General features: G+C 43.1%; 1 protein-coding gene across 1 annotated transcript in view; it reads left to right on the top strand.

Moving 5' to 3' along the window:
* Nucleotides 1–4,131: 4,131 nt before the first annotated feature.
* The window catches only part of ADCY2 (adenylate cyclase 2), an 812,163-nt gene continuing 803,284 nt past the window's right edge, over nucleotides 4,132–13,010 (top strand). The window contains exon 1 of the mRNA XM_030205406.1: nucleotides 4,132–4,335. Coding sequence (XP_030061266.1) covers nucleotides 4,132–4,335 — 204 coding nt within the window. The remainder of the gene's footprint in view (nucleotides 4,336–13,010) is intronic.

The raw sequence follows: 13,010 nt of genomic DNA, 5'->3' as shown, positions 1-13,010 counted from the left end.
CCTTTGGTGAAACCATGTTGTCTCGGATCTTGCAACTTATTGGCTTCCAGGAAATTCACTATCCTTTCCTTCAGCATGGCTTCCATTACTTTTCCAGTAACCGAAGTGAGGCTTACTGGATGGTAGGGCCCTTACTCTGCTATGTTCTGCCTCTCTGATGCAACTTCTTGTGGGTGAGGCACAGCAGAAGAAAGGTCTGTCATCCAGTGCAGCAGCTTTCAGGCTGTCTCTACCACTTTTCCCACTGCAACATGTGGAGGCCCGGTGGGGGAGCAATGTTGGGCCTGGATGTAGAGGGGGGTGATCAGGTGCATGCAGCTTTGGGCGGCCCCTACTAATGGGCCCAATGGTAGCTATGCCCCTGCTGTTAGCATACACTCACCATTGGAGAAAATTGAGAATTCTGCAAGGGTTAAAAGCTTGCTTTTTCTGAGTATTCTCTCTACACATTTGTTAGCTCCTGATATTCTTTTGAGGAAATATTTTAAAGGAATTTTGATGTTGTCACCATCTCATGCTATACAGATTTTCAACTGTTATTTACCATCTAAAGTAGCAGAAGCTGGAGCTTCATCAGGAAAGGGCTATTCTGATTTCATCTCGTTAATTTAACTGCTTTTTTGGAGGATTCCCAAGATAACATTCCTACCAGAGCTACACTTCTTGTTACATTTTCTGATGCCAGAGATAAGATTAAAATGTTGAAAATTACTTTAAGAAGAAAGATGTTTTGTGTCACAAGAATAGTGATATTTCCTAATGTATTCAGGGTTACTCAAATGTGAAGAAAAGCCTTCTTGGCTTTAAAACTACAAGTGATATCCCTGGATGCTACTTATTTCCTAAAATTTCCATGTAAATGTTTAATTACTTACCAGCAAAATAGTTTTGTTTTTTGAGACCCTACTTAATTAGAAACATTTTTGCTTAACTATGGTGCATGATGGAAGGTATGAAGAGAGATAATGGAATTAGCTGCCTGTTTGTTGAGGATGAGTTATTTCACTCTTGTGGATTTTCCAAATTGTTTTTCCTTCTGTTTTTGCTTCTCTCGCATAGATGTGGGCTGGTTCAGTATCGTTGTGCAATCTTTTTGAGCTGCCTTATGTGTTGTATTTGATTTTCTTGATTATGTATACTGAAATTGTAAATTTTCAAAATCATAATAAATAAATAAATAAATAAATAAAGAGTATAATAAAATGAGGAAATTAGTAAGAAAGTTGCACCATGTGCTAGAGGTGATCAACTAAAAGTCTGCATATGAGACGGACACTATTTAAAAATACTCTGAGATTTTTTCAGGGGGTATTTGATGGTACTGAGCATAGGCACCATTTACTTTGTCTGCTAAAACTGAGCCCTAGTTTCCAAATATTAATGAAAGAGCCCAGGCTCTGCACAGCCCAGACACAAATATAGAGTGCCTCCCCTCCTCCCCCCACAGGAGAAGAACTGTCTTCAGCCAATTTTCAGGTCCACAGGATAAAGTGGAGACACATGCTGCAGCCAGCACAAAATAAATACAAAATGTGGAAGATACGGGATACAGAGGCTAAGCTTTCCAGACAATAAAGGTAGAAAAAAATTAGCTTTAGTTTAGAGAACCTAGGGCCCCTTTTACAAAGTTGTGCTAGCATTTTTAGCCCACACTAAAATTAGCTTGTGCTAACTGTATAGATACCCATAGGAATATTATGGGTGTCTACACCCTACGCCTGGAATAAACTTCCTGAGCCCCTACGTCTTGCCCCATCCTTGGCCACCTTTAAATCTAGACTGAAAGCCCACCTCTTTAACATTGCTTTTGACTCGTAACCACTTGTAACCACTTGCCTCCACCTACCCTCCTCTCCTCCTTCCTGTACACATTAATTGATTTGATTTGCTTACTTTATTTTTTGTCTATTAGATTGTAAGCTCTTTGAGCAGGGACTGTCTTTCTTCTATGTTTGTGCAGCGCTGCGTACACCTTGTAGTGCTATAGAAATGCTAAATAGTAGTAGTACACGGTTAGCATGTACTAATTTTTAGTGTGCTCTAAAAATGATAGAGCACCTTTGTAAAAGACCCCCTTAGTGAATTTAGAAGCCTTTTTACCAAGCTGTTGGGAAAAGGGCCCTGCGCTAGCAGCGGGGGCCATTTTTTCCATGCACCAGGGTCCATTTTACCGCAGCGGGTAAAAAAAAGCCACCAGCACACATGGCATGTGGTAAGAGAACTCTTACCACATGGCCAAATGACGGGGAGCCCTTACCACCACCCATTGCGGTGGAAATAAGGGCTCCCACGCTAACTTGGCGGTAACTGGTCAGCATGCGGTGATGCCTGATTACCGCCAGGTTACCACTGCACAAGCCATTTCCGGGGGTTTTCATTTACCCCCAGAAATGGCACATGCTCGGGGCAGGACTACCGCCAGCAGCCACGTAGGGCCGGCGGCAATCCTGAAAGAGCAAGTGGTAAGTCTGTATTGGGCTTACCGATGCTCTGTAAAAGGGCCCCTTAGCGCCCCTTAGCACATTCTTTAAATAAGCTTTTGCTATTGTTTTCAAAAGCGTTTGCATTGTTTAGGGTGAACTAAAACGGCGGCAAGTTCCACCTTACTGGCTTCAGCCTCCATTATGGACTAGATAGGTTGTCTCCTGTTCTCAATCTATCCTCCTTATATGCAACTTGAGCTCTCATTCTCTACATATACTGATACTTCTTCTCTATTTTTCTTGGGGGGGGGGGGGGGAACCAAGGTCCCTTCCTTCTATAATGGCCAGGCAGTACTCCATCAACAAGTGCACCTGCTCATCCTGCATCCTTCAGTTGCCTCCCTTGGTCCTCTTGCTGTTCCCAGCCTCTCTCAGGCTGTTTTGTTTATAGGTGTGCTTTCCTGCAGTCGTCTAAACTTTTCTGTGCCTCTCCGGTCCAAGAGATTTTAGATTGCCTGCTGCTAGTGCTTCTTATATCATATCTCGTGAACTGTCTCTCTGACTACCAGTCACTGGTGCAATCCGTGCGTCCCTTTCTCTGTCACAGTCAGACTTCTTAAAAGCTTGGCAGCCAAAACAAAACTAAGTAAAAACCCTTGGTTACACTAGTAAAGGTAATGACGCGACTTAACAAAAAAAAAAAAAAAAAAAATCTACAGTACTCAACAGCTATGGTTCCTGCAGTTTTTCTTTTGATATGTTTGGGCGAGATACTAAAGATACCCACCCGAGCCAGTCCCGTACATGTTATTTGTGCCACCAGAATCCTAATTATAGACGGCTTTCTTTGGAACACATTCCCCTGGGCAATAAGCCTTAACTAATTTACACCTTTTCCATCTCCTCTGTAAACAGTAGGAGCAAGGCACTGTTTACGCTCCCCGCCTCCTTTTCTTAATTTCCATTTCAGTTCTTTTTTGTGTGTTTTTCTCCTGTGAAATGCCTAGTCAGCATCACGGGGAAAAGGTGAAGAGATTTACAAGATAAGCCAGCCAGGCCATTGCGGGCATCCTCAAAGCGTAAGTGCAGCGCCGGAAAGGCTGGAAAGACAGACTCAGCCTGCTTTCAAGATCAGAAGAAAACAATTAAAGTGGCTGAGTCTTGAATTCGTTCTCACACCTTCAAGGAAACCCCCCCCCCCCCCCACCGGGGGGGGGGGCGCCAAGTTCTGGACGTCGATCAAGTGGTGAAGCTAAAAATACAGCGAAGGGGGCACCGCAGTGTGTTGACCGGAGGGAGTCCCCCAGGAGGAGAGGAGGAGGACCCGCTCGTTGGGCTCGTCCGGCCACACAAAAGCCAGAAAGCACGTTGCAGGCTGAGCCTGAGCCCAGCCCCTCTTCAGCAGCCAGCTTGTCACTGTCACCAGAGCACCATGCGAGCTCCCGGCGCTCAGCTGCGAACTCTTCCCTGGGTTTCTTTTCTTTTGCCTGCGCGACCGAGGAAGAGCAGTTCTTGAGTTGAGAGACAACCTTTGTGGGGGAAAGGGAGGGAGTTCATCCATTCCCTTTCCAGTTTGGTTCTGGAGGCGGACGAGGTTGAGATAGCCTTGTGGCTTTTTTAATTTTTATTTTTGCTGTACTTGAAAGCTTGTGAGGGAAAGTGGCTGAAAATCCGCGGGGAAGGAGTCACTTTGTCGTTAGTAGGTTCCATGTGGCGAGAAGCAATGAGGAGGCGCCGCTATTTACTTGACAGGACAGAGAATGCCGGCAGCAAGCAGCAGCAGAAGTCCAGGGACTGGCTCTATGAGTCCTACTATTGCATGAGCCAGCAGCATCCACTCATTGTCTTTTTGCTGCTTATTGTGATGGGCGCTTGCTTGGCTCTGTTGGCTGTCTTCTTTGCTTCAGGGCTGGTAAGACTTGTTTGAGGATGTTTGTTTTTTTTTTCTCTTTCATTCTGGTTTGTGAAGTAAAATAGTGCATGACTGCTCTGTGTCTAGTTCTTATATACGAGTGTTTTTTTTTTTTTTTTGCACCTGTCAGTCTCATGTACTTTATTACTGCCTCATTCGCCTTAACAAGAAAGCTTATTGTACGATTTCTTTTTTTCTGTAGCTAAGTAAAACAAAACCAGAAGCAACATTAATTTACTAATTCGGTGGCTTGCTTCCATTCAACTGGGCTGCAGAATGGACTGACCTTTTTTTTCTTTTTAAAAAAATTGTTCATCGTGTATACATCACATTTAAACTACTAGTCATTTTTAAATCGTTAATAACATGTAGACCTGTTCCTGAAAAGAATATACAAATGTTTGCAAAAGTGCACACAAATATTTAAAGTGCTGGTCATAATACTTACAGATCTAGTATTTTTTTCTAGCTGGATCTGTCATTAGTAACTTTATTTTCGTGAGCAACGAAACACTTTTTCCCCCATAGTACTGACTTTGCCCTATCTTTTATTGTAGTATCTTTCTTCAGATTAAAATCATCTGAATAAATGCATTGATCCAGCAGGTGCCTTAAACCAGTTGTAAGGACATCTTCGCAGACAAAACGTGTGAAACTTTGCCCTTGAGCTGAGCAGAGACACGAGCTGTAGAGGGCAGTCATAATCCTATTCCTGCAGTGCTGCACCTGGGTCATGCTAAGTTTATGAGAAGCTGTATTTGGCCGTGCCGGGATGGGGAGGACAGTGCCACAAATGGAAAGGGTTTTATTTTTTAAAAATTCCATTTCCGATTTCAAGCCGTGACTATTCTGCTTCAAAAAACGGCGGTTTAATTATTAGATTCTTTATATACTGCCTTTCTGTGGTACAATCAAAGCGGTTTACATATTAAATTAAGGTACTTTCTCGGTCCCTAGTGGGCTCACAATCTTATTGTTTCAAGCCCGTCTTTGGCTGCGTGACAGAATTATCCACTGCCTAGGTCAAGCATGTGTTCAATTTTAGGTTAACCCAGAACTTTTCTTTCCTTCCAGTAAGTACCAACACACGTTACATTCTATAAATCATGTATATATATCATTTTCTAGATGGTGCTGGAGTTGCTGTAACAGAGGGTTGACACTTGGTAAAACATAATATATTTGGAGTCGGGGGAAGTGAGTTTTTGAAATTCTGTTGGAAGATTTGATGTATCACTTATTTCGGAATGGTGCTTTCTAGGTAGTTCTTTCAAGTGTGAAATCTATTTCCTTTTCCATTTTCAAAACCGTTAGGGATGAATATTGCAATGAAGCAGGAATGTTTTTCTGTAATTCATCGTACATGCCTTTTTGTGGAGCTGAAAATGCAGTTCAGATTAATTTGTGAGGGAGTTAAGGGAGAACAACAGGACTTCATGTTAGCCATTTGGTAGAAAAAAAATTGGAAAGTTCCTCTTAGTTTTCCTAGGGGGGTTATACTAGATAGAATTGGTGACATTAGACTAAAACTGATGGATATGACCTTAATTGTTTTGAAGGCTTGGAAAGGGGGGAAATGGAACTTGATATACTGCCTTTCTGAGGTTTTTGCAACCACATTCTAAGTGGTTTACATATATTCAGGTACTTATTTTGTACCAGGAGCAATGGAGGGTTAAGTGACTTGCCCAGAGTCACAGGGAGCTGTAGTGGGAATTGAACTCAGTTCCCCAGGATCCCTGCACTAGCCACTAGGCTACTCCTTCACCAGCAACATTCCATGTAGAAGCCTGCCCTTGCAGATCAGCAATGCAGCCGCACAGGCTTCTGTTTCTGTGAGTCTGACAGTCTGACGTCCTGCCACATACGTGCAGGACGTCAGACTCACAGAAACAGAAGCCTGCGCAGCCGCTTTGATGATCTGCAAGGGCAGGCTTCTACATGGAATGTTGCTAGTGGAATAGCAACATTCCATGTAGAATCTCAAATAGGGAAAGGGAAATGGGACTTGATATACCGCCTTTCTGAGGTTTTTGCAACCACATTCAAAGCAGTTTACATATATTCAGGTACTTATTTTGTACCAGGAGCAGTGGAGGGTTAAGTGACTTGCCCAGAGTCACAAGGAGCTGCACTGGGAATTGAACTCAGTTCCCCAGGATCAAAGTCCACTGCACTAACCACTAGGCTACTCCTCCACTCCATTTTAGGTCATCTAGAATCCACTTTTATACGTAAAACACTGCTTTATATGCCTAAATGGGCTCTTCTAAAATTAGGCTATGCCTAAACCCGTGCATGGTCAAGCTGACTCCTATTTTTTATTATGTTTCTGAATTTTAATGTTATAATTTTAATAATGTGTTAAAATTATATGTTAAATACAAATATATACATACATTTATGTATAAATATCTAAGTAGAAATGCTCTACAGTACAATCTTTATAACAGTCACATAACTGCTATTGTATTTCTTCACTCAAAATTTTAGTACATGTGATTAAATAGAATGTGGTCAGATAGAATAGCTGAATTAGTATTCTTTTTAAATAATAATAATTATAATCGGAACGAGTGAGGTGGTTAAATTGGCAGATGACACAAAACTGTTCAAAGTTGTCAAAACACATGAGGATTGTGAAAAATTGCAGGAGGACCTTAGGAAATTGGAAAACTAGCATCCAAATGGCAGATGAAATTTAATGTGGACAAATGCAAAGTGATGCACATTGGAAAGAATGATCTGAATCATAGTTATTTGATGTTAGAGTTCACCTTAGGAGTCAGCAGTGGCTCTCAAGAAAAATATCTAGGTGTCATTGTAGACAATACGCTGAAATCTTCTGCCCAGTGTATGGCGTCCAAAAAATTAAACAGGATGCTAGGAATTATTAGGAAAGGGATGCAGAATTAAGACCAAGAATATTATAATGCCTCTGTATTGTACCATGGTGTGACCTCACCTTGAGTATTGTGTTCAAGTCTGGTCACCATATCTTAAAAAACATTTAGCGGAATTAGAAAAGGTTCAAAGAAAAGTGACCAAAATGATAAAGGGGATGGTACTCCTCTCATTTGAGGAAAGGCTAAAGAGGTTAGGGCTCTTCAGATTGGAAAAGAGACAGCTGAGGGGGGATATGATTGAGATCTATAAAATCCTGAGTGGTATAGAACAAGTAGAAGTAATTTTTCACTCTTTCAAAAAGTACAAAGACCAGGGGACACTCGATGAAACTACATGGAAATACTTTTAAAGCAAATAGGAGGAAATATTTTTTCACTCAAAGAATAGTTACGCTCTGGAACTCGCTGCTGGAGGATTTGGTAACCATGGTTAGTGAATCTGGGTTTTAAAAAAGTTTTGGACAAGTTCCTGGAGGAAAAGTCATAAGTACATACATAAGTATTGACATACTGGGACAGACCAAAGGTCCATCAAGCCCAGCATCCTGTTTCCAACAGTGGCCAACCAGGTCACAAATACCTTGCAAGATCCCAAAAAAGTACAAAGTACAAAACATTTTATGCTGCTTATCCCAGAAATAGTGTATTTCCCCCATGGTCTGTAGTCTGTTATTGAGATGGACGTGGAGGAAGCCACTTCTTGCCCTGGGATTTGTAATGTGGAATGTTGCTACTATTTGAGTTTCTACCAGGTACTTGTGACCTGGCTTGGCCACTCTTGGAATCAGGATACTGGGCTAGATGGACCATTGGTCTGATCTGGTATGGCTATTCTTATGTTCATTACATTTATTCCTTTTTTTTGTCCAAAGTTTTATAAACAAAAGCATTTTAGTTTATTAAAACAAACAACCAATACAACCAACTAACAAAACCAGAAGATCTTTTATCAGTGAGGAGGGTGGGAAGTTTTAAAATAGTGAATTTACTTAGATTATTCTGGGGGAGGTGGTGTTGAGGTGATCACAATTGTTGGGTGAAGAGAAGAGTGAAAAGCTGAAGGTTTTCCCAGGGCACCTAGTAATAACCCTGTGCCAACCCTGTACCAACCCTGCAAATAGAACCACTGTGAGCTTGATAGCTACCACAGAGGCAGAGAAGGGCAACGGGGGTAACTTGGAAGGATGAAAGCTGGAAGACTGATCTTGCTGCAACCACCTATTTAAGCAGTAAGCATGCATAGGGGCAGTGTTTGGACGGAGTCAAAATGTACCGAAGTATTTTATACAATACTAGCCGTTAAGCCCGTTAAAACGGGCGAGATTTCCACGGAGGTGAGAGGCGCTGTCAGGTCAGTGCAGGGGGCCTGATACGGAGGGTGGCAGGGGCGGGAGCGGCGGCGGAGATGGGGGGGAGGGTGGAGGTTGGTGCGTGCGATGTTCGTTTCCAGGCTCCAGCGGCAGCGTCCAACAGTCCGACTCTGTTTCCCTCTCTGTTCCGCCCTCTGACGCCATCACATCTTGACGCGAGGGCAGGACAGAGAGGGAAGTCTCTACTGCGCATTTGCAGGTGAGTCGGCACTTGCCATTTATATGTTTGATATGCCTACATGCATATATTAAATGTCTGCCTGTGCCTTGAATGTACCGTATTTTTCGGACTATAAGACGCACCGGACCATAAGACGCACCTAGGTTTTAGAGGAGGGAAATAGGAAAAAAATTTTTTCCTTTTTCCCTCCTCTAAAACCTAGGTGCTCCGGTGTGTCTTGTCCGAGTTTTGGATCGCCGTCCCCTACTTATGCGATGCCATGTTCCCTGGTGGTCTAGTGACGTCGGGCAGGAAAGAGCCCCCTCTTTCCTGCCCATCGCGCTGCTCTCCGTGCTCCTGACTGCTTCCTGACGGTCTCGGCGAGATTAAAAATGGCCGCCGAGAATCTCGGTGGCCATTTTGAATATCGCCGAGACCGTCAGGAAGCAGTCAGGAGCATGGAGAGCAGCACGATGGGCAGGAAAGAGGGGGCTCTTTCCTGCCCCGACGTCACTAGACCACCAGGGAACATGGCATCGCATAAGTAGGGGACGGCGATCCAAAACTCGCTACCTTCGGACTATAAGACGCACCCCCCATTTTCCTCCCAAATTTGGGGGGAAAAAAGTGCGTCTTATAGTCCGAAAAATACGGTAGGTGCTATTGATGCTGAATTTGTGCGAGTATTTTTTAAAGTCATATAGTCGTCTGTCTTTTAACAATATGACAAAATAAGTGCCTTCCTAGTCACTTAACCTAGGCAACCTCTTATAGATTTAACCCCTATAAATCTTAAAGTTTATTTCTCATGGCAAAAGCTGAGAAAACATTTAGCTCTGGAGGCAGAATTGTTGGAAGAATTCACTTGTTTTCCCTGTATGAAATGCACTGTTCATTAGAGATAAGGTTTAGCAAAGTGAGAAAAAGTCGTCATTTTGCAGAAGGTGGCAGGAGAGATGCAGTGACCTATTAAACCACAATAGCTCTGACTATGATGGGGATTTGCAAGAGACAGACAGTGAAGGACAACCAAAGATTTGTGTGTGTGTGTGTGTTGTGATAAGGCAGGTAGGCAGGGATATAGGAAAAATCAGGGTGTTGCAGAACTACAATGTCCAGAATCCCTTGCGGCCTGGGGAGACAGGGGTGGGCCAGAAACCCTGGGAGGGATTCACAGAAAAAACGGAAGGGAAGACAGCTCAGGGAATAGATAGCAGATTTTCCCCAGTTAGCACTAGGGGGAGAAACTGCCAGGAGGAGGCCCAGTTCCCTTGGCTGCATAATCAGTATGGGATTCCTTCCAGCTGTGAAAGGGGGCAGAGAGATCTGAAGCTGGACAAGAGAGAGGAGGAGGCAGAGTTACCTGAGGAAATGGATTACAAAGAGGAAGGGCTGGACATACCTGCTGAAGTGCCAGTTTCAGGAGAGACAGCCAGCCAGCATGGACTGGGAGAATACCCAAGGTTAATCCCTCCAGCACAAGAGCACGTGGGAGGCCACAGGTGTTTGTTCTGTGAAGAGCAGGGCTTTTTTTTGAGGGGGTACTGAGTACCAGCACCTTTTCCATTGTCTGCTAAAATTGACCCAGGGTCCCCGAGTTTTAATGAAAGAGCCTAGGCTCTACACACCAATTCTGCCTTGTCATAGATTCTGTGACTGGTTGCAGGGGGCCTGGCTATTATGGGGTGGGTCCCTCAGTGATCACCCTACCCCTGAAGGGTGGCCTGGCATTTGAGTACCTGCACCTTTTTCACTAGAAAAACTGCACTGGTGAAGAGGGAGATGTGCTACCAGCCCTGCTAGTGACAGAGCTGGGGGAAGTGCAGAAGGAGGGAAGGTAGGGCGCGGTTCCTGGTTCATATGATTTCTTCCTCTTCCTTTGGAGAGTTTTTTTGCTCATTTTGTGGAACTGAACTTTGCTAAAGACTGAACTGCATTTGACTGAATGCTGAACTGAACTTTGCTAAAAAGCTGGGTGAAACCAGTTTGAAAAAAGAGCTGAACTTTGTGGGGAACTGGGCTAAAGTTAAGCCTGAAGAAATAAGGGAAAGCAGAACTTTGCTACCAAAAGAAGGGCCGGTGAGGGTAATTGGAACTGTTCCCCAAAATTGAGAGGATTTTTGTTTATTTTGTTTGCGAGTGAAGTTGGTATTAAGTCTTTTTCTGTTCTGAACTGAGTCCGGCATCAAGAGTTACTGCATAAGCATGGAGGCGGAGGTCTGGATTACAGGACACATTCACCAGGAAAGGGAAGCGGTATCACAGTGTCTTGCAAATTTCATCACACCCTTATATGTATTCCACGTTCTGCTGTCTAAAAATCCAATATGTTAAAGGAAACGAGTGGAGGAGTGGCCTAGTGGTTAGGGTGGTGGACTTTGGTCCTGGGGAACTGAGGAACTGAGCTCAATTCCCACTTCAGGCACAGGCAGCTCCTTGTGACTCTGGGCAAGTCACTTAACCCTCCATTGCCCCATGTAAGCCGCATTGAGCCTGCCATGAGTGGGAAAAACGCGGGGTACAAATGTAAAAAAAAAAAAAGTGGCAGCATGCATTGTATGGGACAGTTATAGAAATATTCAAAACATTAATAATTAAGAATAAAAAAAACAGAAAGTCTCTTGACTAAGTCTTCACACCCCTTGGCTCAATAATTAATAGAAGCCCCTTGTGCAGCAATTCAATCATATGTCATTTAGGATGTGTCTATCAACTTTTCACATTGGGATGGTGCAAATTTTGCATTTTCTTGGCAGAATAGGTCAAGCTCTTTCAGGTAGGCTGGGGTCATCCTGCCACAGGTTTTCTGTTAGTCTGGTTTTGACTTAACCATTCAAGTATATTTCACTTTCTTCTTGCCAAGCCACTCCATTGCTTCTTTTAATTTGTCCTGCTGAAAATTGAATCTTCTCCCTAATCTCTGGTCTGTGACATGTTGGAACAGGTTTCCCTCTATCATTTGCCTGTACTTTCACAATCTATTTTCTCGCTGTCTTCACAAGCATTTATTGTTTCCATCAGTGGCGTAGCTATGGGTGAGCCTGGGTGGGCACAGGCCCACCCAGCGGCGTCACCCCACATCAACATCTCTCTTCCTCCGTGGCGTTCCTGTTGGATTATTTGTAGTAAATAATTAGCAGATTTTATACACACAGCTTCAGCTTTAGAAATGTTAATTTCTTTTCTTCATCTCTCTCACATACACCCCAGAATAATTCACTGCTGAGTCACTTTAAAGTTGAAGTAACAAAACATCTGTTTACTCACAGTTTGTAGTTAGATTATATTCAGACAGGCTTATATAAACATAATACTATACATTTGGATTATCAGCTCTTTCCATGTGCTTAGATGGTAATGGATGCTCACACCATAGATCCTCAGGCTAGGAGAGACCATGAGCTCCATGTGCTGTGCCTAATCACCCCCACAGGAAGTTGCATGGGTGTGACCTCTCTAGGAAATTCACATCAGAGGTCACAGAGTAATCACAGAGAAAAAATTGGTGACAGGCAATGCATGTAAAATACAATACATTATTCCAACAAACCCCTTCTCATGCATAACTGTCATGCAATTATTAATTCACACAAAGTCCAAGCTTTATACGCAGATTCTCAAAACGTTCTCTGGGTAACGGTTTGGTCATGATGTCAGCTGTCATCTCACTGGTCTGACAATAGTGTAGACTGATGACCCCTTCTTTCGCCAGCTCTCGCACGTTGTGATATTTCGTTGCGATGTGCTTGGTGCGTGACTGAACCTTGTCATTCTGTGACAGTCGGATGCAGCTCTGATTATCTTCCATTATCTGGATTGGTCTCTGTTCAGCTATTCCAAAATCCAGCAAAAGTTTTTCAATCCACATCAGTTCTCTGCATGCTTCTGATACAGCCACATATTCAGCTTCTGTAGAAGACAGACTCACAATACTTTGTTTATGACTGGCCCAAGAAATTTGTACATTTCCATACATAAACACATATCCACTTGTGGATTTATAATCAGAATGATCCCCTGCCCAATCTGAATCACAGTAACATATTAGTTTTGGATTACTATTGGCTGAAATCTTTAATTTACAATCAATGGTTCCTTTTAAATACCTTACCATCCTTTTAACTGCAGTCCAATCTGATTTGGTAGGTGAGCTGACCCTTCTGCTCAAAATTCCTACTGTATTTGCTATATCAGCCCTGTATGTGGTAGTCAGATATAAAAGCTTACCTATGGCTGATC

Source organism: Microcaecilia unicolor, chromosome 1 (assembly GCF_901765095.1).
Source record: "Microcaecilia unicolor chromosome 1, aMicUni1.1, whole genome shotgun sequence".
In the NCBI taxonomy this organism is placed as follows: Eukaryota; Metazoa; Chordata; class Amphibia; order Gymnophiona; family Siphonopidae; genus Microcaecilia; species Microcaecilia unicolor.
Note: the sequence above shows the minus strand (reverse complement) of the source record. Positions and strands in the feature narration are given on the sequence as shown.